This window comes from Peromyscus leucopus, chromosome X, assembly GCF_004664715.2.
Source record: "Peromyscus leucopus breed LL Stock chromosome X, UCI_PerLeu_2.1, whole genome shotgun sequence".
NCBI lineage: Eukaryota > Metazoa > Chordata > Mammalia > Rodentia > Cricetidae > Peromyscus > Peromyscus leucopus.
Window position 1 is genome coordinate 31,172,973 of NC_051083.1, and position 22,817 is coordinate 31,195,789.

The 22,817-nt window shown below is 42.0% G+C and overlaps 1 protein-coding gene and 1 non-coding gene across 3 annotated transcripts in view; both read left to right on the forward strand.

Moving 5' to 3' along the window:
* Syap1 (synapse associated protein 1) overlaps positions 1–10,237 on the forward strand; it is a 31,980-nt gene extending 21,743 nt beyond the window's left edge. The window contains exons 6-9 of one of the 2 annotated variants that reach the window (XM_028887764.2): positions 4,695–4,840; positions 7,395–7,453; positions 7,877–8,024; positions 10,023–10,237. In XM_028887764.2, coding sequence (XP_028743597.1) covers positions 4,695–4,840; positions 7,395–7,453; positions 7,877–8,024; positions 10,023–10,150 — 481 coding nt within the window. In that variant the 3' untranslated portion in view covers positions 10,151–10,237. The remainder of the gene's footprint in view (positions 1–4,694; positions 4,841–7,394; positions 7,454–7,876; positions 8,025–10,022) is intronic. The other variant, XM_037198836.1, reaches the window with a different exon arrangement.
* Positions 10,238–20,308: 10,071 nt separating this feature from the next.
* Positions 20,309–20,413, forward strand: LOC114705730. The gene has a single exon (XR_003736430.1). It is a non-coding gene; the product is annotated as a U6 spliceosomal RNA (small nuclear RNA).
* Positions 20,414–22,817: the final 2,404 nt, after the last annotated feature.

Here is a 22,817-nt window from a genome sequence, read left to right on the forward strand (position 1 = left end):
TACTCCTCTACTGCATGTGCTCACAAAACCCTAGGAATTGACTTATTTTTTTAAAGGATGGTCACAAGAAGTATTTCTAACTGAGCACGGTGTGGCACCCCTATCATCCTAATACTCAGGAGGCTGAAGATAGAGAGTTGGAGACCAGCCCTATAAAAAGTCTAGCTTTGGAGACTAGAAAGATAACTCAGTGGTTAAGAGCACTGACTGTGCTTCCAGGGGACCCAGGTTTGATTCCCTGTACCCACATGGTGACTTAGAACCATCTGTAACTCTAATTCCAGGGGATTTCATGCCTTCTGGCTTCTGTGGGCACAGACATATACATGCTACACAAACATACATGCAGGCAAAGTACCCATTCAATAAAATTTTTTTTGAGACAGGGTTTCTCTGTGTAGCTCTGGCTGTCCTGGAACTGTATAGACCAGGCTGGCCTCAAACTCAGAGATTCGCCTGCCTCTGCCTCTCCAGTTCTGGGATTAAAGGTGTGTACCACCACCACCTGGCTCAAATAAAATAATTTTAAAAAAATCTAGCTTGAGCTGGTGAGATGGTTCAGTGGGTAAAGGCACTTGCTGCCAAGATTGAGGACCTGAGTTAAGTCCTTGGGGCTACATTGTGGAAAGAAACTGAGACTTGGGAGAACTAATTGGGCCTGTTTACCTTGTAAGTCCCAGGCTCTTAAGTCAAAACATCAGAGCCAGGCAAAAGTGAAATTGGAGCTAAGTGTGCTAACACATACCTATAATCTGAGCGTTTATGAGGCTGAGACAAGAAGACTGCTACTAGTTTGAGGCCAGTCTAGGCTATATAGTAAGTTCCAGGCAAAGCTTGTGTTACAGGCTAAGTGAAACTGTCTCGAAGGAAAAAAGTTGTGAGGAAGTGGGCTGCCTAAGTATCTTCAAGGCCTTTTATTTCTGAACTCTGTGAAACATCTCACATGAATGAACCTTGGGTGTACTAATGTCTCTGTGGTGACTCATGGGCTCTGTTTGCTCTGTTGATGAACAAAAACAACTATTTGGATTTCTTTCTTTGCCAGACTCCCTCCCTCTTGATGTAAGAGGCAGGCACGTTGCAGAAAACTTGTGCATCACCCTGTGGGGAAAGAATCACACTCCAGATAGCATTGTAAAGATTCCAAAAGGTCCTCTGATAAACCTACTGGGCACAGCTGTAGCTCCCAAACACGAATCTATTTTGCTTTTGTGTTGCATCTGAGGCATTAGAAGCCTGTGGACACCCTATGAGAACACTGGGCATATGTCAGCCTGTGGCTGGAAAAGACTGATAGTTTCTCCCCTGCTAACAGAGGGCTTCAAAGTATATCTGTGACGCAGCAGCAGGGTACTGGCTGGGTTCAGGCTGCTGTAAGGAAGTGCTGACATACTAATGGACATTTCGAAATATAAGGCCAGTCCTTCAATTTCTAAAGTGTCCCTAGATAGTGACCGTTGGTTCAGAAAGAGTATCCAAGATGATCAGAAGGACACTCAGAGAAGAAAAGTCTTAGAAGCTCCATATTTGTTTATGATGGCTTGTTTTTGTTTTTATGTGGTTGGTTGGCAACAGGTTCTCATGTATTCCATGCTGGCCTGGAATGCTATATATAATGGAAGATGACCTTGAACTTCTGATTCCGCTGCCTCCACCCTGAAGTTCTGGGATTACAGACTTAGGCCACCATGTCCGGCTTATATGGTGCTGGGGTTAGAACCCAGGGCTTTGTGCCTGCCAGGCTAAGCAAGCACTGCCAAGTGAGCTCCATCGCCAAATGTGCACCCTTGATTTGGTTTAGGTTTGTCTTCCAAACTAGAGATGATAATTTGAGAAAACGGTCATCAGTTTTTAAAAATTACTTTGAAACAATGAAAAGTTAGATTTGAATGCAATACAAAGACCATTTGTAATTCATTTATTGTGTGTGCGCGCGCATGTGTATGCCCAGTGTGTATATATGAGTACAAGTGTCTTGGCTTCAGTTTTGAGGTTAGAGAATAATTTTATGGAGTTAGTTCTCTCCTTCCACCTTTACATGGGTTCTGGGAATCAAATTCAGGTCACCAGGTTTATATGACAAGTATCTTTACCTGATGAAACTTTGAAACTTCATTCTATTCATCATCAAATTTTCCATATATTCTTGTATTTATATCCATATAGTCTCATGCATTTGATGCAGTGGGTTGTAATATGTTGTTATTTTGATGCTCAAATCATTATCACTTTGACAGGTGGGAGCCCAGCAAAACTTAATCTGTATCTTTTGGTGATGGTTTTGTTTGAGATAGGGTCACACTATGTATCCTGTATCCCTGGTTGTCCTGAAACTCTCTACATAGACCAGGCTAGCCTCAGACTCAGAGATCACCTGTCTCCACCTCCTGAGTGCTGGGATTAAAGGCATTTGCCACCACACCAAGCTCCAAGCTCATTTTTACCTTTCTCTAACCCTGGGATCCACCATTTATTCAGAAAGTGCTGGCACCTTTTAGTGAAAAAATGAAATTTTATTCTTCTTTATTAGCATATATTAATTAAATGTAATGATGGTTTTCAGAACATGACATATAGAAAGCAAGAACTGAGCACCATTGGGGTGTTACTCCTCACCAGGAGAGGATGCAGCTAGGAGGTATACACACGCTCATCTGTGTCTCCGTGGAATGAACCCTGTATTCACAGGGATACCTCCCACTAAAGATCACACTCATTTTCTTCTGCTGTGTTTGTAACTCCCTGCTCAGGCAGGGAGAAGCCTGGTTCTGTGACCTTTAATGTTTATTTTTTCAATCCCCTGCATGTCACTAAGCTCTCATTTCTGATTCCCTACATCCCGCACTCAGACACCACTCTCTTTCTGCTTGGTTCTTACTGCCCTTTCTAGACCTATTGTGTGTACCCACCATACTCCACTTGGCACCAGTGCCTTAAGCCAGGCAAGCCCAATATGCAACAAGTTCAAGGACCACTGTCAGTTCTCAGGTTGAATAGAACTTGTCTTTATCAACCATCTCCCGGGTGGTTGTGGGTGTAATTTGGTAGTAGAGTGCTTGCCCAGTTTTTACAAAGCCCTGGGCTCTATCCCCAATTCTGCCCAACACCCAAAGCTGTTATTACCATCTCTCATTCTGTTTCTACTAGTTTCTAGCTACTTTAGCAAGCTGCCAGCTGGTGTATTTCCTAAGGAATAACATCAAGCCAGGTGTGGTATCAAATACCTGAAATTGTAGCACTTGAGTGATGGAGGCAGGAGGATCAGGAGTTTAAGGTCAGCCTTAGCTATGTAATGAGTTTGAGGCCAGTCTGTGATACATGGGACTCAATCTTAAAAAAACAAGCAAGGGCTGGGGAGATGGCTCATCAGTTAAACTCTTGCCTGGCAAGCATGAGGACTGGAATTCAAATGCTCAGATTCCACATAGATGCCAGGTGGGTGTGGCCCAGCCTTGAAAAGAAGACACAGGATCCTGGATCCAGCTGACCAGCCAGACTATCCATATCTAGACTGGCTGTATCAGTGAGCTCAGGGTTTGATTGAGAGATCCTACACCTCAGTACTTAATAAAGTAGAAGAACAGTTGAAGATGGTTTCCCATATTCAAGATTGATCTTCCACATACACGTGTATATATGGGCTCACACACATTCAGACATATATACCCACACATACAAACACATGAAAAGTAGAAAACAAAAAAGAACAACATCCACAGTGGTTTCTTCCCACTTCCTAAAAGCGTATAATCCTTTAAAAAACAGGAAAGGACTCATAGTCCCCCTGGTTAGTCACACTGCCACACATTCATGCCTTGTTTCCTTCTGTCAAGGATCAAATCTATGTAATAAAATACTAGGAAATAGGGGGCCACTGAAATAGCTCAGCAGGTAAAGGCACTTGCTTCCAAACCACATGAGTTCGAGCCCCACATGGCAGAAAAAGAGAACTCCTGAAAGTTGTCCTATGGATCCTGCATGCATGCACATATAAACGTAATTTTTAAAAAGGGACTAGAGAGATGGCTCAGCAGTCAAGAACACTGTCTGCTCTTCCAGACAACCCAGATTCAATTTCTAGCATCTACATGGTAGCTCACAACAGTCTGTAACTCTACTTCCAGGGGGATCCAATGCCCTCTTTTGGCCTCCATGGGCCTTGCACAGTATATCGTGCAGGCAAAACACCTGTACACATAGAATAAAATTAGTAAGATAAATAAAAACAAGCCAGGCGGCAGTGGCACACGCCTTTAATCCCAACACTCGGAGGCAGAGCCAGGTGGATCTCTGTGAGTTTGAGGCCAGCCTGGTCTACAGAGCGAGTTCCAGGATAGGCTCCAAAGCTACACAGAGAAACCCTGTCTCGAAAAAACAAAGCAAAATAAATAAATAAAAGCACCAGGAAATACTGATAGTTCATGAGCATTATATAACTCATCTCTTGCTGCTGTGGAGAATATATATAGTTCATCTTACCCTGTTATTAGCTTTCGTTTGTAAAGCAAATGACCATTTCCTTTGGCCTTCACAAGGATGGAAAGCACTCGGGCTGGAGCGTTAGCTTGGTAGTAGAATGCTGGCTTGCCTGGCACGCAGGAAACCCTACCTCCCCAGAGCCAAGTAAATAATGGTCCATTGTAGGCTTTGCTGTACTAACCTGTGTGCCTCCCACATGTCACTGTCTATCAAAGTGTAAAGGAAGAAGTATTCTGGAGGAACTACTTCTACCGCATCTCCCTGATTAAGCAGTCGGCCCAACTCACAGCACTGGCTGCCCAGCAGCAAGCCACTGGAAAGGAAGAGAAAAGCAACAGAGAAGATGATATGCCACTGACAGGTACATTCCGGGGAAAAGATCATTCTGGAAGAAAAGAATTAATGTAAAATATTCCTGCTTAGAGATGCTAATGAGCTTGTCATCTTGTATGCATCAAAAATGTTGACATCTCTGTACAGAAAAATTCTTTTCTTTTTAAAGGAAATTTTCTTTGCTGCCCTTCCTGACCCAGCTTACATGTGTCTTCCCCAAATGTTCTTTTGCTATCTTATTCTTGGTTCTTTTTTGTTTGTTTTTTCAAGACAGGCTTTCTCTGCATAGCCCTGGCTATTCTGGAACTTGCTCTGTAGACCAGGCAGGCCTTGAACTCAGAGAACCAACTGCCACTGCATACCAAGTGCTGGGACTAAAGGTGTACACTACCACCAACAGGCTTCTTTTTGCTTTTTATTACTCTTGAACAGCAATCTTCTTCTCTACTTCTCTTTTCTTGCCCCTTTGGGCTTTGCTTTGTTTGAGGGATCTCATGTAGTCCAGGCTGGCCTTGAGCTCCTGATCCTCCTGCCTACACATCTCAAGTGCTAGGGTTACAGGCATGTGCTACCAAAGCCAGATGTTTCTCAGACTTCTATTTATCCCAATTTCCTTAGGACTTACGGTTGTTAGAGTACAGTAGTTCTTATTCTAGTCCAATAACAAGTATCTAGCTCTGAGCTAATCTATTAAACATTTGGCACTTTCCTCCTGTGATGTATTACCCCTGTTTGCTAGGGAACAAGTTTTATAATATAAGCAACTATTTGATGAACTATGATATTAATATAGGGTTGAAGAGTTGACTTGGCAATTAAGAGCACTTCCTGCTCTTCCAAAGGACCCAGATTCGGTTCCCAGCACCCACATGAATGGCTTACAGTCCCTTGTACCTCCAGTTGCAGGGGATCTGACAGCCTTTTCTGACCTCCATGGGTACTCAGACATAAATAAAAATAAAGCTGGGCGTGGTTGCAGGCACCTTTAATCCCAGCACCCTGAAGGCAGAGGCAGTCAGATCTCTGAGTTGGAGGCCATCTTGGTCTACACAGAGAATTCCAGACTAGCCTGGGATATATAGTAAGACCTTGTCTCAAAAAAACAAAATAAATAAAAATAACTATTAAAATATATATTGTATAATATTTTATATATTTATTTTATGGCACTAGAATGGATCCCAGTGCCTTGCACATACTAAGCAGGAACTCTACTGAGCTATATCCAGAGTCCTATTTTTTTCATGCGTGCCTGCTGTGTTTATAGATATGTTCTAATTACCAATAGAATCATCTGATAAGTGGGGCAATTTAGTTTGTGGAATTTTAGCTAAGTATGTCATAAGACACAGGTTGTACAGACTACTAGAAGAGGCTCTGAAACTACTCAAAGTCAAGTTGCATATAGGTATGAATCCCAGTGAACTTTCGTTCTTTAGCATATCCTTAAATTATGGTTGGGTTTTTTGTCTGTTTGTTTGTTTGTTTTTAGAGGGTAGCTTTTTGAGACAGGGTTTCACTGTGTAACCCCAGCTAGTGTTGAACTCCTAAGCCATCCTCCTTCTCTGCCCCTGAAATGCTAAGATTACAGGCGTGGGCTACCATTCCTGGCTTCCTTAAATTAATGTTATTGGGTAGTGCTGGGCTGGGAATATAGCTCAGTGGTAGAGCACTTACCTAGCATATGTGCAGATAATAATATGTTCAATACCCAGCACTGTTGAAAAAGAAAAAAAAAGAAATCCATTTTCCCAAAGACTGCCTGTTTAACAGAATGGACTTAAAAGTAATTCAATAAAGACTGTCAGCATGGTTAATACGATAAAGAGCAAAAGGGGTGGAGAGATGGCTCAGCAGTTAAGAGTGAGTGTTGCTCTTACAGAGGATTCAAGTTCAGTCCCCAACACCCACATTAGTCAGCTCACATTGCCTGTAACTCCAGCACCAGGGGATTCAACACCCTCTTTTGGCCTCTAAAGACACCACATGCAGGTACACATACCCACACTCAGCCACACACAGACAATTAAATCTTTATAGGATAACCAGCAGAATGCTAAGATGAGGCATTATATTTTCCTTTGTGCTTTCTAACCAGGTTGATAACAGCTTCAAGGAAGCTTGATAAATAGCTTCATTCTTAGTATCCTAAAAGAAAACAGAGAATCAATTTTGCTTACACTGAAGTCCAAAGATAATTCTTAATGGAAATTCCATATAAGGATATTGAATATGGTTGTGGATTTAAAATGGCATGCCTGCCTGGCGTGGTGATGCACATATTTAATCCCAGCACTCAAGAGACAGAGGCATGTGGATCTCTGTGAGTTCCAAGGAAGTCAAGGCTACATAATGAGATCCTATGTCTAAATAGATAAAACAAAAGGACACTCAAAGTAGGAGGTTGACATGGTTGTGCCTGGTTATGTCATATCATAACTTCAAGAGAGCTAAAAATATACCATAAAAGCTCATTTCTGAAAATGATTTAATAGCATATCTGTGGATATTTTAGCTGTTCTTATGTTATGCATTCAGAAGTAAATCAAGCAATTATTGTCTCTTTTATTCTCACTTCATAGAGGCAGTACGGCCCAAAACACCACCTGTCGTAATCAAATCTCAGCTTAAAACTCAAGAGGTAATACAGTTTTACATTATACCTAGTAAATGATGTCTGAAAATGAAGTTACTGGGTTAACTATCTCTGATACCATTTAAAACTGCTTGAGAGTGTCAGTCTTATGTCTGTAAGATGAGGAGTCCAGCACTTGAATAGTCAAGGGCCTATAGCTGAGAGCTGAGGTGATTTCCTGGCATAAATAATTCTAGATGTGCTCATCAGGAATCAGAGAGAATGGTTTGAGTGATCTAAACAGTGAGGGAGAATAATAGCCTCAGGTGGTAACTCACTCTGTTACCAAGCAACTGCCAGTTAGAAGGTTGGAGAGCAGAAGCATTGTCTTGCAGCTAGCAGAGAAGAACAAAAAATGAGGCTGTGTTAAATTATGAGACATAGGTGTCACTTAGAAGCCATTCCAAGAGCTCTTTGGTTGCATTTCAGGATGAGGAGGAAATCTCTACCAGCCCGGGCGTTTCTGAGTTTGTCAGTGATGCCTTCGATGCCTGCAACTTAAATCAGGAGGATTTAAGAAAAGAAATGGAACAGCTTGTACTTGATAAAAAGCAAGTGGAAACAATTGCACTAGAAGGTAACACACATACAGTGGCTTTGTTCTTTTTTCCTAATTCCAATCTCATTTTAAAGTCGGTAGATAGAGGCTGGGGATGTAACTCAGTTGGTAGAGTGCTTACCTAGCCTGCATGAGGCCCTGAGTTCAGTCCCCAGCACCATACAGAACCATACATGGTGGTGCACACTTGTAATCCCAGTATTCAGGAGGTAGAGACAGAAAGAGCAGAAGTTTGAACTCTTGACCACATGAGACCCTGTCTCAGAAAAATAATAAAGCCAGTCAACAAACTAGGCGTGGTAGTGTACACCTCTCTAATCCTAGCACTTAGAAAGGTAAGGCAGAGCTGATATGAATTTGAAGCCATCCTGAGTTATATGGTTAGTTCTAGGCCAGCCAGAGCATTATAGTGATATCCTGTCTCAAAAACAACCTGAAAATGAATTGTAGCTTTACATTTTGTACAGTGGTGGGCATTGAACCCAGGGCTTTGCATATACTAGGCAGGTTTGCTATGCCTCACTTCTCCCCAACCCTAGCTTTGTGTTGTTTGAGACAGGTTGTCATGTAGCCCAGATTGGTTTCAGTCTCACTGTGCAGCCTGCTGGCCTTGACCTCTTGTCTCTCCACCTCACTGTGTGCTGGGATTACAGGTAACCCACCATGCTGCCTCACCCTTTTTAATAGCCATATTTTGTTTACTCATTTTTTTCGAACCATCTACAGTATCTGCCTTATCTTCCACACACTTTTAATAAGTGTGCGCACAGACACACAGGTAAATGAGTGTATGAGGGGAAGGGTTCAGCTCTAAGTCTTAGTGTAGAGGACTGAGGAGAACTCTAGGTAAGTTCCACAGAGACCAGGCTTCTGGGAGAGGTCACCTGGCTTTGGATGCTGGTGTCCATTGCCACTATCTGGAGAGACTGGATCTTTGCTGGTATAGTAGTTAAGCACAGGCTATGGAGTCTCTGGGTTTGTCTCTGTCAAGAGCCCTGTTTTGAGCAAGTTGCATAATCTCTCTTAAGTCTCTGTTTCCACACATCCCTAAGGTATGGATAGTAGTGAGATCTTGTCTAAGGATTATTATAAGGATAATAATATCAATATAGAGCAGATGTGGCAGTGCACATGTGTAATCTCAGCACTTGGGAGGTAGGGAAAGGATTGCCTAGGCTACATACAAAGTGCCAGGTTAGTCTGAATTACATCGAAGACCCTACCCCCAAAATACAAAACGGCTTTAGTGTGGCTCGGTTGGTAGAATGCTTACTGAGCACCTGTATGGCCTATTGGACTTGACCTCCTGCCTCTCCACCTCCTGAGTACTGGGATTACAGGTATCCCACCATGCTGTCTCACCTTCCTTTTTAAACAGCCATGTTTTGTTTTATTTTTATAACACTCTGCAATATCTGCCTTAGTTTCTGCATACTGGATTCAAGGTGCTGGGTTCAATACCAGGCACATGATAAAACTGGGCATGGTGGCCACACCTGTAATCTCAACACTAAGGTAGTAGAAGCAGGAGGATTAGAAATTCAGGATCATCCTCAGCCAGTATTGCATTGGAAGCCAGCCTGGGATACACGATGCTCTGTCTCAAAGACAAGGGCCAGAGATGGCTCAGGAGGTAACCATGCTCACTGCCAAGCCTGATGACCTGAGTTAGATTCTTAGGATCCACATAGTAGGAAGAGAGAACCAAATCCTGGAAAATATCCTCTGACCTCCACACATAACCTTGCGACACTTGTATACCTGTGCTTACACACACACACACACACACACACACACACGCACGCACACACACACACACACACACACACACACATTTTAAAATGAGGAGGAAATGGGGGCTGGAAATGTAGCTTGAGGTCCTAGGTTCCCATGCCTGGAACTACAAAGAAAAAATATGGCTAGGCCTTGTGTCAAGTATTACAGTTGAGTGAATTGTTACCACAAGTATTACGAGTTCAAAGAGCACCTTTCTTTGCTTCTCCCTGTTTTCTGTAGAAGATTCTGCCGATTGGGAAAAGGAACTACAACAGGAACTTCAGGAGTATGAAGTGGTGGCAGAGTCTGAGAAGCGAGATGAAAACTGGGATAAAGAAATTGAAAAGATGCTGCAGGAGGAAAATTAGTCCCAAACCAATTCTTAACATTGTGCTGACATTACATGTCGATGCTCGCTGAATCAGAAGGCACAAAAAAATAAATAATTAAATTTATGCAGTTTGAAATTATTCTTTTTCAAGCTAAAACTTGCCTCTTCTAAAGTATGCAGAACAGCTGTTGTAATAATCAAAAATAACAGGATATTGTATGTAACATTTCATATAAATCAAATTAGCAGTGTTGTTATAGGCAGCAGAGCTAGCTATGCCACAGAAACACAAGTAAAATACTAGAGTTTGATTTCCACAAGGTTGGCAACATAATTTTTCTTTAGCCATGATTTTCTAAGCATATATACTCATTGCCTTTTTGTTGTTACATGGTTAAAGTACTTACTTAATGGCTTAATTACTATCAGAATGACCAAATTATACCAAAGAACACAAGAGAAAGCACTTTCAAAACTATTTTCTTGCCAGATATTTTCTAAAATTCTGTCTGAAAGCCAAAAGCTGAGATAATTAAGTTCACTTGAATGACATAAACATCACCCAATTTGATGTTAAGAAACACTGTGCAGGATTAGGGATGTGGTGGGCACTTGCCTGTTGTAGAATATATACTTTTCTATATGTAAAGGTGTGTTACATTTGTTTATGCTCTGGAATATTTGTTTAATGATTCAAAGATGTGCTGAATTCTTTTATGTTGCATTTGTTTTGCTCTGTGAAGCTGTGTTACTTTGCCTGTCTGAAACATCTGATGGTCTAATAAAGAACTGTACAACCAATAGAAAGACAAGAGAAAGGATAGGCAGGGCTGGCAGGCAGAGAGAATAAATAAAAGGAGAAATATGGGAGGAGCAAGAAGAAAGATCAGAGAACAAGAGAGAAAGGAGGAGGACGTAACAGCCAGACATGCAGTAAGAAGGAAAGAAAAGGTATACAGGAATAGAGAAAGATAAAAGCCCTGAGGCAAAAGGTAGACAGGATAATTTGAGAAAAGCTGGCTAGAAACAAGCTTAGCTAAGGCTGGGCATTTACAATTAAGAATAAGCCTCTGTGTGATTTATTTGGGAGCTGGGTGGTGCGCCCCCCAAAAGAGTCAAAGAGCAAAAACAAACAACATTGTGGCACCCAATGTGGGGCTAGAATAAAAAAAAATCTAATAATACTTGCCTGTCATTCACAATGCCCTGGGTTCCAACTCCAGCTAAAAAAGCAAGGTAGATTTGTTTTTAAAAAGTTTTACTTTCCCCTAGAACCTTTTCATTCTGTTTTGTTATGTATACTACAAATTCAACACCAGGCTTTTTGTAGGAACTGGGACCTTCAGTCCTTTTTGTATTAATAACCTTTAAGAAGACTATTTACCTTAAGGTTTGTTCTCATGGTAATGGTCACTGTGTATAAATGTCTTAATTAAATGATTAGCCTTTATAGAATGATCTTCCTTGGAGTATAACTTCTAGAACTTGCTAATTAATCCTTCTTGTATTCTGCTATGCCAGCAGGCATCTGTTCATAGAATGTGATCATTTTAAGAGCAAGGTGATTTAATGTTAGAAAACTAACTAGCATTCACCTTTTGTATTTTCACAGCGCCTTTATTTCATAAGGGGGAATAAAATCAAGACATTTCTTTATAAGAAAATTGTGCATGTTTATATTCTTGTACCCATAAAAACTAGTCTATGGTCCACTGGTGTAGATGGTCAGTGAGAGAACCAAGAGAGTAATAAGCATTACTCTCAATGTTTATCTTTTGAGATATGCACTGATAAAATGAACCAGACTACCTCATATCATGTCACTTCCTTTTAGCAATAAACTTGAGTATTCTATGAAGCCATTGACCCAATATGAAAGGATTTCCACATACAACATCAAAAACCACTCTACTAAAGTAAAAAGTGTTCATTTGGGGTTTAGTATGGTTGGAGGTAGGGTCTTCTGTACTTCTGCCTGGCCTGGAATTTACTGTAGATCAGGCTGGCCTCAAACTTAAAGTGATCATATCTCTGCTTCTGCCTCTGACTGATATTTTGTTAATTTGATAGAGAAAAGGAATATGTTGAAATGATTGTTGAGCAGCTAAGAATCCTATATGTAAGCAAATGCAAGCATGATAATGCCTGATTCTTAATATATGCACATGTATATAGTGGGTTTTTTGAGACAGAGTATCACTATAGAGATCAGGCTGGCTTTGAACTCACAGAGAACTATTTGCCTTTGCTTCCTGAGTGCTGGGAGTAAAGATGTACCACCATAACCAGCTTAGTTTGTTTTTTTTTTCCAGAGCTGAGGACCAAACCCAGGGCCTTGCGCTTGCTTGCTAGGCAGGCGCTCAACCACTGAGCTAAATCCCCAATCCCAAGTTTGGGGTTTTTTAAAAGACAAGGTCTCTTGATGTATCTCCGGCTAGTATCAGACTCACAGAGATCTTCTTGCTTTTGCCTTCCAAATGCTGAGAGAAAAGATGCACCATTATACCTGGCTTACACTAAAATTCTTACTGTTGCTGGGTGGTGGTGGCACATGCCATTAATCCCAGCACTCGGGAGGCAGAGCCAGGCAGATCTCTGAGTTCAAGGCCAGCCTGTGCTACAGAACGAGATCCAGGACAGCCACCAAAACTACACAGACAAAACTGTCTTGAAAAAAAAAATTCTTACTGTTGAATAAACAAAAAGAAGCAAAGATGTTAGAGAAGGAAGAAGAATGAGCCTGGGCATGGTGGTATATGCCTATAATCTCAGCACATGGAAGGTAGAAGCAGAAAAATCAGGTTCAGAGTAGCCATAACTTTACAGTGAACTCAAGGCCAGCCTGGGCTACATGAAACCCTAACTTGAAAATTTCAAAATAGAAACAAATGGAAATTCCCTTATGAAGTGGGAAATCTCGGTTGTTAACTTTCAAGTACTTGAACTTAAGCAGATGAGTTGGCTCGTTGGATAAAAGCACTTACCACGCAAGCCTGAGCCCACCAGAAGTCATGGTGGACAGAATGGTGGACGTGGTGGACAACTGCCAAGAGTTGTTCTCTGACCTCCACATTCTTACCATGGTGAACATGTCCATACACATACAGGCATACACACAATCATTTAAGTGTGTGTGTGTGTGTGTGCGCGCGCGCGCGCGCACTCCTGGAGGCCAAAGAAGATATCAGATTGCCTACAGCTGGAGTTAAAAAAGGCAGTAAGCTGCCTGACATGGGTGCTGGAAGCTGAACTTGAGCTCTCTGCAAAATCAATATTCATCTATCTCCTGCCCCAATGATAAGTTAAACTGGACCTTGATGGTACATACCTTTAATCCCAGAACTCAGGAGGCAGAGGCAGGCATTTCTCTGTGAGTTAGAGTCCAGCCTGGTCCATAGAGCAAGATCTAGGACAGCCATGGCTACACAGAGAAACCTTATCTTAAAAACCCAAAAAGTAGGGCTGGAGAGATGGCTCAGTGGTTAAGAGCACTGACTAATCTTCCAGAAGACCCGGGTTCAATTCCCAGCACCCACATGACAGCTCACAACTGTCTAACTCCAGTTCCTGGAGATCTGACACTGTTATACCAATGCACATAAAATAAAGTTAAATAAATTATTTAAAAAATAAAAATAAAAACTAGAAAATTAAACTAGGAAAGCTCACCTCCAGAGACAAAGCAACCATTACATCTATATGCACATTGATTTAAGATGTATGATTATAAGCTGATGATTTTCTGTGACCAAATATTACTGGACTGGAGGCATAATTCAGCAGTAGAGTCTTGCCTAGCATTTGTGAGGCCCTGAGGATTTTAAAAATGTTTTATTATTACTGTATATACAAGTACCATTCTATATTTATAGGGATCAGAGAATAACTTTCAGGACTTAGTTCTCACCTTCTATCTTTATGTGGGTTCCAGGGATCAAACTGCACAGCACTCACTTTCATCTAGTGAGCCATCTCACCAGACCCTGAGGATTATTTTTTAAACAAATTTGTTTTTCAGTTTTTGTCTTACTTATGTTTTCATTGCTGTGAAGAGACACCATGACCATGGCAACTCATATAAATAAAAACATTTAATTGAGAGAGCTCACAGTTTCAGAGTTTCAGTCCATTATCATAGCGGGGAGCAGGCAGACATGGTGCTGGAGCTGAGTCCTACATCCTGACTCCGAGGCCAACCGGAAGTTGACTAATAGTCATACTGAAGGAAGCTTGAGCAAAAGAGACCTCAAAGCCCACTCCCACAGTGACACACTTCTTCCATCAAGGCCATACCTCCTAATAGTGCCACTCCCTTTGGGGGTCATTTTCTTTCAAACCATCATAGTTTTTAAAAACTTGAGTCTGACATGGTAGGGCACACCTTTAATTCTAGCACTTGGAGGCAGAGGCAAGCAGATCTCTAAGTTTGAAGGTAGCCTACTTACTGTACATAGTTCCAGGCCAGCCAGAACTATTTAATAAGACTATCTCAAAAACCAAAACAAACAAATGTATGTTTATGTGGGGATTAGAGAGATGGCTCAGAGGATAAAGGCACTTGTCTCCAAGTCTGAACCCTGGGACCCAGGTGGTAAAATGAGAACTGACTCCAAGTTGTCCTCTGCCCTCAAGACACATGCTGTGGTATATGCATGCACACATGTGCATACACACACATGCATACAAATTAATTTTAATAATAAATGTAAGTCAGGTATGGTGGCACATGCCTTTAATCCCAGCCCTCAGGAGACAGAGACAACCTGGTCTACATAGTAAGTTTCATGACAGCCAGGGCTATGTAGAGACCCTGTCTCAGAAAACAAAATAAGGAATAAGCCAGTGAGTCTAGATGCAGGCAGTCATGCTTGGTGGCTGCACAATAGAAACCACCAGGGGAGTCAGGCACTATTAGCTTCCAGGGCCCTCTGCAGAAGTGCCAAAGAAACTGGTCCCCCATCTATAGTCCTGAAGGTCTACATTTTTAAAACTCCATAAATCATTTCTGTGGGCAACCAGGATAGAACATGGGCTGAATAAAGTCTTGAGTGATAAGACAAGAGACACCCTTGGACAGGATACTAGTGTCCCCTATATCAATCAAATGAATTGGTTGGGTTACATGGTTCCTAAGGTCCATTCAACACATAAAATGGCCTATTTTAAGAGGCCTCTGAGGCCAAGGATCTAAGTCAATAGTAGGGTACTTGCCTAGCATGTGCAAGGTGCTGGGTTCAATCCCCAAAGCCACTAAAACATTTCATACAATGAATGGCACTTCTTTTTGTTTTAGACTTTTTTCCTTTGGTAATTAAATGTATGTATACAATGTCTCTTCAAATTCATGCCCAACACCCACCTTGTTCCCCTTGATTCCCCTATGCACACTGGATTCTATTTTCAAAGTGAATTTGTTGGGGCTAAAAAGATGATTCATTGGGTAAGAGCGATGAAAGGATCTGAATTCAGATCCCAGAAACCATGTTTAAAAAAATAGGGTGGGGGCTGAAGAGATGGCTCAGCAGTTCAGAACGCTTGCTGCTCTTCCAGAGAACACAAGTTTGGTTCCTAGCACCCAAGTTGGGCAGCTCACAACCACTTAGAAGTCTAGTTCCAGGCAATCCAACACACTCTGCTGGACTCCTCAGTCACCCACATAGGAATGACTAACACAGACATACACATAATTGCATTTTTAAAGGAGAGGTTGATTTTGCAATACTGTTATTAGAAAACTAATGTCAGGCAATCTTTCTACTCCTAAATATAAAGCTAAGCATATGCATTTATCTCCACTTACAAACCCACAATATATGGCAGTAAGGGGAGAAGAGAAAGTATAAACCCAGTGATAAAAACAGCCAGCTGCAGCAGCAAGATTTTGTGTGCTTCTGAAGCTTGGAAAGGCTCAGGAATTCTGAAGGCATACTGCTTCTGCCCCTGCACTTTGACAGCTACATGATGTTGGGGTAGGCCACTTGCTGACTCGGCTGCAATCTCAGGGGGGAAGCCAAGTGTGAGTACTATGAGACACAGACGCTAATGGCTGAAATGGGTCCAAGGAACTGGGAATTCCAGGAAAGGCAGGTTACGAGATCTGTCTTTAAATCCTTGTGTAATTTGACTTCTAAAAATAGCTACATGTGTCATTTTGATTTTTTTTAAGAAATACTTTTCTTTTTAGACAGGATTTAACTCTTTAGCCCAGGCTTGCCTGAAATAATTTTCTGTGAGTGTTTTGCCTTCCTGTATGTCTGCACCACATGTGTGCCTAGTGTCCAAGAAAGCCAGCAGAGGGCATTGAATTCTCTGAAACTGGAATTCCAGATGGTTGTGAGCTGGTTTGAATGAAAATGTCCCACATAGGCTCATAGGGAATGGTACTATTATGAGGTGTGGCCTTATTGGAATTGGTATGGGCTTGTTGGACGAAATGTGTCACTGGGGTGGGCTGTGAGGTTTCAAATGCTCAAGCTAAGCCCAGTGTCTCTCTCTTCCTGCTACCTTTGGATCCTGCTGTTGTTTTTTACTCTTTTGGAAGGCCTACCACCCAGTTCCCCAAAAAAATCACACAGAGAGGCTTATTCTTAATTATGAATGCCTGGCCTTAGCTTGGCTTGTTTCTTGCCAGCTTTTCTTAAATTAACTTGTCTGTCTTTTGACTCTGGGCTTTTTCTTTTCTTTTCCTCTATACCGTTCTTTATTACTCCGTTGCTGGTTATGTAGCTGGGTGGCTAACCCCTGATGTCCTCCTCCTTCCTTCTCATTCCTTGATCTTTTCTTCTCCCAGATTTCTCCTTCTATGTATTCTCTCTGCCTGCCAGCCCCACCTATCCTTTCTCCTGCCTTGCTATTGGCCGTTCAGTTCTTTATTAGACCATCAGGTGTTTTAGACAGGCACAGTAACACAGTTTCACAGAGTTAAACAAATGCAACATAAACAAAAGTAACACACCTTAAAATAATATTCTACAACAGGATCTAGATATAGAACTCTCAGCTCCTTCTCCAGCACCGTGTCTGCCTGCAAACCACCATACTTTCCATCATGATGATAATAGACTAAACCTCTGAATTGTAAGCCAGCCCCAGTTAAATTCATTCCTTTTAAAGAGTTGCTGTGGTCATGTTACCTCTTCACGGCAATAAAAAAAACCCTAAGTAAGACATGTAGCTAGAATAGGAGGAAAGCCAGTTCCAAGGCAACCTGCCTTACACAGGGAAACCCTGTTTAAAAAAAGGTTGGGGGAGAGGGGGCCGGAGATGTAGCTCAGTTGGTAGAATACTTACCTAGCAAGTGTGAAGTTCTAGGTTTGATACCCAGCATCAAACAAGCAGGGTGTGGTGGCACATGCCTGTATCCCTGAATTCAGGAGGTGGAGGCAAGAAGATCAGAAGTTCAAGGTGATCCTTGACTACATAGCAAATTCTATTCCAATCTGTCCCACAGGAGAGCCTGTTCAATGTATTGTTTGCAAATTTAAAAAATCCCCCAGCATTCAGAAGGCAGAAACAAGCAGATCTCTTGTGAGTTCCAGGTCAGCCTAGTCTACATAGTGATTTCAAGGACAGTCAGAGCTACATAGAGAGACCCTTTCTCAGAAAAAAAAAAGAGAGAAAAAGAAAAAGAGAAACCAACTTTTCAAAAACATAAATTAAACAAATAAAAGAAGACTATGTCCAGAGAAATAGTTCAGTTGCAAACGTGAGGACCTGGACTTAATACCCAGAATCCACATTAAAAAGCTGGGCATAAACTGGATATGCCCAGTTTAATTCTAGCACTCAGGAGGCAGAGGCAGGCAGATCTCTAAGAGTTCAAGGCCAGTGTAGTCTACAGAGTGAGTTCCAACCAGCTGGAGTTACATAATAAGGCCCTGTCTCCAAAAAAAAAAAAAGAAAGAAAGAAAGAGAGAGAGAGAGAGAGAGAGAGAGAGAGAGAGAGAGAGAGAGAGAGAAAGAAAGAAAGAAAGAAAGAAAGAAAGAAAGAAAGAAAGAAAGAAAGAAAGAAAGAAAGAAAGAAAGAAAGAAAGAAAGAAAGAAAGAAAGAAAAAGCTGGACATGATGGCATATTCTTTTAACCCCAGCATGGAAATGAAGACAGAAGGATCCCTGAGGCTCACTGGCCAGCAGCCTAGTCTGCTTGCCAGCTTCAAGTACATGAGAGAACCTGTCTCAAATACCAAAGTGAATGTTGCCTGGGGAATGACACCTGAGGTTGAATTCTAGACTCGACATGAATGTGCACCTCCCCCTTCCCTACACACACACACCACACACACACCACACCACACACACACACACCACACACACACACCACACCACACACACACACACCTTACACACACACACCACACACACACACCTCACACACACACACACACACACACACCAAAAAAACCCACTATTACAGTTGGGGAAGTAAAAAGTAAAATTGTTGAATGTCTCCAAATGCTAGTAAGGTAATTTAAATGGGAAAGTGAAATGTATCGAACATTTAATGTAGCTTTTCTACTCCTAGAAAAAGTACCACTTCAGTTATAAAATAAACTGCAAAGTAGCCATTAGGCCTATCCCAGTATGGCGATTTGAGCAAGTGTTGACTCATCCATAGCATTGTATGCAAATATTTTATGTGATGGACTCCACACCCACCATCGTCAAAAATACAAGTCTAAAGATAGCAAAAGTTACTGAGTGGGCCAATGAGATGGCTCAGAAGATAAAGGCACCTGCCACCAAGCCTGACACCCCGAGTTCAATTATCAGGACCCACACAGTAGGAGGAGAGAACAGCCTTCTCAAATTGTCTTCTGCCCTCCACAAGCACACCGGAACACAAACTACACACGATGTAGGTAATTTTTTTTTTTTTTTTTTTTTTTGTTTTTCGAGACAGGGTTTCCCTGTGTAGCTTTGCGCCTTTCCTGGAACTCACTTGGCAGGCTGGCCTTGAACTCACAGAGATCCGCCTGCCTCTGCCTCCCGAGTGCTGAGATTAAAGGCGTGCGCCACCACTGCCCGGCAATGTAGGTAATTTTTAAAGTTACTCAGTATATGAAATGATAATGTTTCATATTCTGCTGATGAGAATACAGAGATACTGGAGGTCTTTAAATGGAAAGTTGACTATGTACCTCTCTTGAACCAACAGTTCCTCTCTCAGGAAATATAAAACACTATAATCACCTAAGAAAATAACTACTTAGTAAAGTTAAAGACAAATCTGTTAGTGGCAGGTACACTCAATGGCATGTGTAGCCGTGCTCATAACAGTGGTGTTCTAATGACCTCAGTCTGCATTCAGACCCCAAAGCCCATCGCCAGTACAATGGAATCATAATTACCCTGTGACTCCTCCATGGGATGTCAAAAGTATGAGCAAACAGCAGCATACAGTGATGGGAATGAGCTGCAGAATCTCGTAAATATAATGTTAGGCAGAGCGAGGCATGGTGGAGCATGGCTAGAATCCTAGGACTCAGTAGGCTGAGGCAGGAGGATTGCCTCAAATTGAAGGCCACCCTGAGGTACATAATTCTAGGCCAACAGGAATTACAGAAAGACCATCTAAACATTTACACACAGTGTTGTTTGGTTTGATTTTTTTAAGACAGTCCAATATAGCCCAATCTGGACTCAAAAATTCTTTGTAGCCCAGGCTGTCTTCAAACTTGTGATCCTCCTGCCTATGTCTCCCAAGGGCTGGGACTTCATGCATATACCACTAAAGCCCCATTTTTAAAAAATGGTGCTTGGAGTGGTGGCACATCTGTGTGAGTTCAAGGCCAGCCTGGTCTACAAGTGAGTTCCAAGACAGAGCCACATTGACCCTTTCTCAACAGACACAGAGAGAGAGAGAGAGAGAGAGAGAGAGAGAGAGAGAGAGAGAGAGAGAGAGAGAGAGAGAGAGAGAGAGAGATAAGTAGGACTTGAAAAGAGAATGACATCACATACACAAACTTCAAACACAGGCAAAACTAAGCTGTGTAGTTAGTAAACTCTAAGTGAAATAGCAACTGTAAAAAAAAGGGGGGGCATTCAGAATGATACCAGGTAGTACACATCTGCAATCCCAGCAACTTGGGAGGCATAGGTGAGAGGGTTACAAGTTCAAAGGCAGCCTGGGCTACATAGGAAGTTCAAAATCAACCAGGACAACTTAGCCAGACTATCTAAAACTAAGAGTATTTGCTTTAGCAGCACATATACTAAACTAAAAATTGGAACAATACAGCGAATATTGGCATGGCCCCTGCACAAAGGTAACACACAAATTCATGAAGCAATCCATATTTTTTAAAGTAAGATTTTTATTTTTATTTATATGTGTCTCTATGATATGGTGCCGGGAACTGAACTCGGGTCCTCTGCAAGAGCAACAATTGTTCTTCACCACTGCACCATCTCTCCAGCCCCTAAAAATACATTTTTAAAAGGGGTCTGGGGATTGCCCTGAGGTCAATTCCCAGTACCACTTTTTTTTTCTTTTTTGAGTCAGGGTCTGACTTTGTAGCCCTAGTGGAACTTGCTGTGTACATCAGACCTGCGTCTGCCTCCCGTGTTATGCTCTCAAAAGGGCATGGCTCTTTTCAAAATTATATAGTATATGTTTAGAAAAAAAGGGGGTTCTGTATTATATAGAATTAGGAAATCAGGTTGAGAAGTTAATAGCTATCTAAAATAAGGAAAACAATGCCTGCCACTGTTTATAACAGCCCCAGCTCGAACTTGTCTCCTATCCCAGAAACCTTTGGCCAAACTCAAATGATCTATAGGACCCGAGGGGTTGGGACTATTCAAAGAACTCTGGAAACAACTGGCAGGTAGCTTCTCCTCCAGGCCCACTGAGGGTGAAGAGAAACTGACAAGATGCTTGCAGCACACTTTCCAGCCAAATGTCCACATCATACATTAAAGGAAACCTACAGCTTTTAATTTACAACTCAATTGATTATGTAAATGGAGAGCTGAGTCATTGCCTTTCCTATTAAAGCTACTGCTCCATGGTATGGCTGAGCCTGGCCTACCAGGGAAAGGCCCAATACAGAAAATAATTAGAGTGTGACTTCTTTAAAATTTATTATTTTTATTTTATGTACGTTGGTGTTTTGCCATGGATATTGGGTCCTCTAGAACTGGAATTACAGACAGTTGTGAGCTGCCATGTGGGTACTGGGAATTGAACTCAGGTCCTCTGGAAGAGCAGTCAGTGCTCTTAACCCCTGAGCCATCTATCTCTTCAGCCCCAGAGTGTGACTTTTTTAAGACAAGGTCTCTTAGTAGCCCTGGCTGCCCTGGACTCACTATGTAGACCAAACTCAGAGATCTGCCTTGCCTCTGCCTCCCAAGTGCTATGATGAAAGGCCTGTGCCTCCCTGGTACTGATTTGAGATAAACAATTTGATTGAGTGCTTAAGATGGTAGGGCTGTGGATGTAGCGCGATGGCCAAATTGGTGCCAAACCTGCAGAGAGCACTAGGTGTAAACTCCAGCAACAAGATAAAACTCTAGGCCCCTCATCCCAGCACTCAGAAAGCTAAAGCAGGAAGTGTGCTTCACATTTACATATATTAATTAATATTCATGAGGCTGGTAAGAGCACCCTCTGCTCTTGCAGAGGACCTGGGTTCTGTTCCCAGCACCCACATGGCAGCTCACAATCATCTGTCACTCCAACTCCAGGAGATCTAATGACACCTCTTCTGACCTCTATGGGTTCCTGAATTCACTCAAGAACATACATGTAAAATTAAGTATTTTTTTTTAAATCTGTGTGTATATATGGGTGAACAAGTGCCATGGCACATGTTTGGAGGTCTGGATATCTTGTATACACATAAAATTAAAAACAAAAACAATCTGGGCAGTGGTGGTACATGCCTTTAATCCCAGCATTCAGGAGGCAGAGGCAGGCGGATCTCTGTGAGTTTGAGGCCAGCCTGGTCTTCAGAGTGAGCTCCAGGAAAGGCGCAAAGCTACACAGAGAAACCCTGTCTTGAAAAACCAAAATAAATAAACAAAACACTAGAACCTCAGTTCCTCAGCATGGCTTAAAAAAAAAAAAAAGCAAGCCTTGGACACCCTGATAGCAATGTTAACAGCAATTATGCCTTTTATAAACATTTTTCTATATTTTCAGAAATGTCTGCATTTGCTAGGGATGTAGCTCAGTGGTAGAGTCCTTGCCTGCCCAGCATGAGCAAGGTCCTATGTTTAATAACTAGTACAAGGAAAAGGAGGGTAAAGGTTCAGTTTCATCCAGGTATAGTGACTCAGGCCTATAATGCCAGCACCCTGGAGACAGATGCAGAAGGAATGCATCTGGCTAGCCTGGTCTACATAGGGAGTTCCAGGCTAGGGCTGCATGATGAAACCCCATCGCAAAACAAACACACGGGGTGAGGTGGGGTGCTGATGTGGTATACACACCTTTTATCCCAGCGCTCGGGAGGCAGGGGCAGGCAGGTCTCTGAGAGTTTGAGGCCAGCCTGGGCTACAGAGTTCCAGGTACAGGGAGACCTTGTCTCAAAAAGAAAAGAAAGAAATGCTGGGGGCTGATAGGATGATTTAGTGGGTAAAGATGTTTGCTGGCAAGCCTGAAGATCTGAATTCAATCCCTGGGATGCATATGGCAGAAGAAGAAAATTGACTTTCCAAGTTATCTTGTCCTCTGACCTCTACATTTGTGCTATGGCACCCAA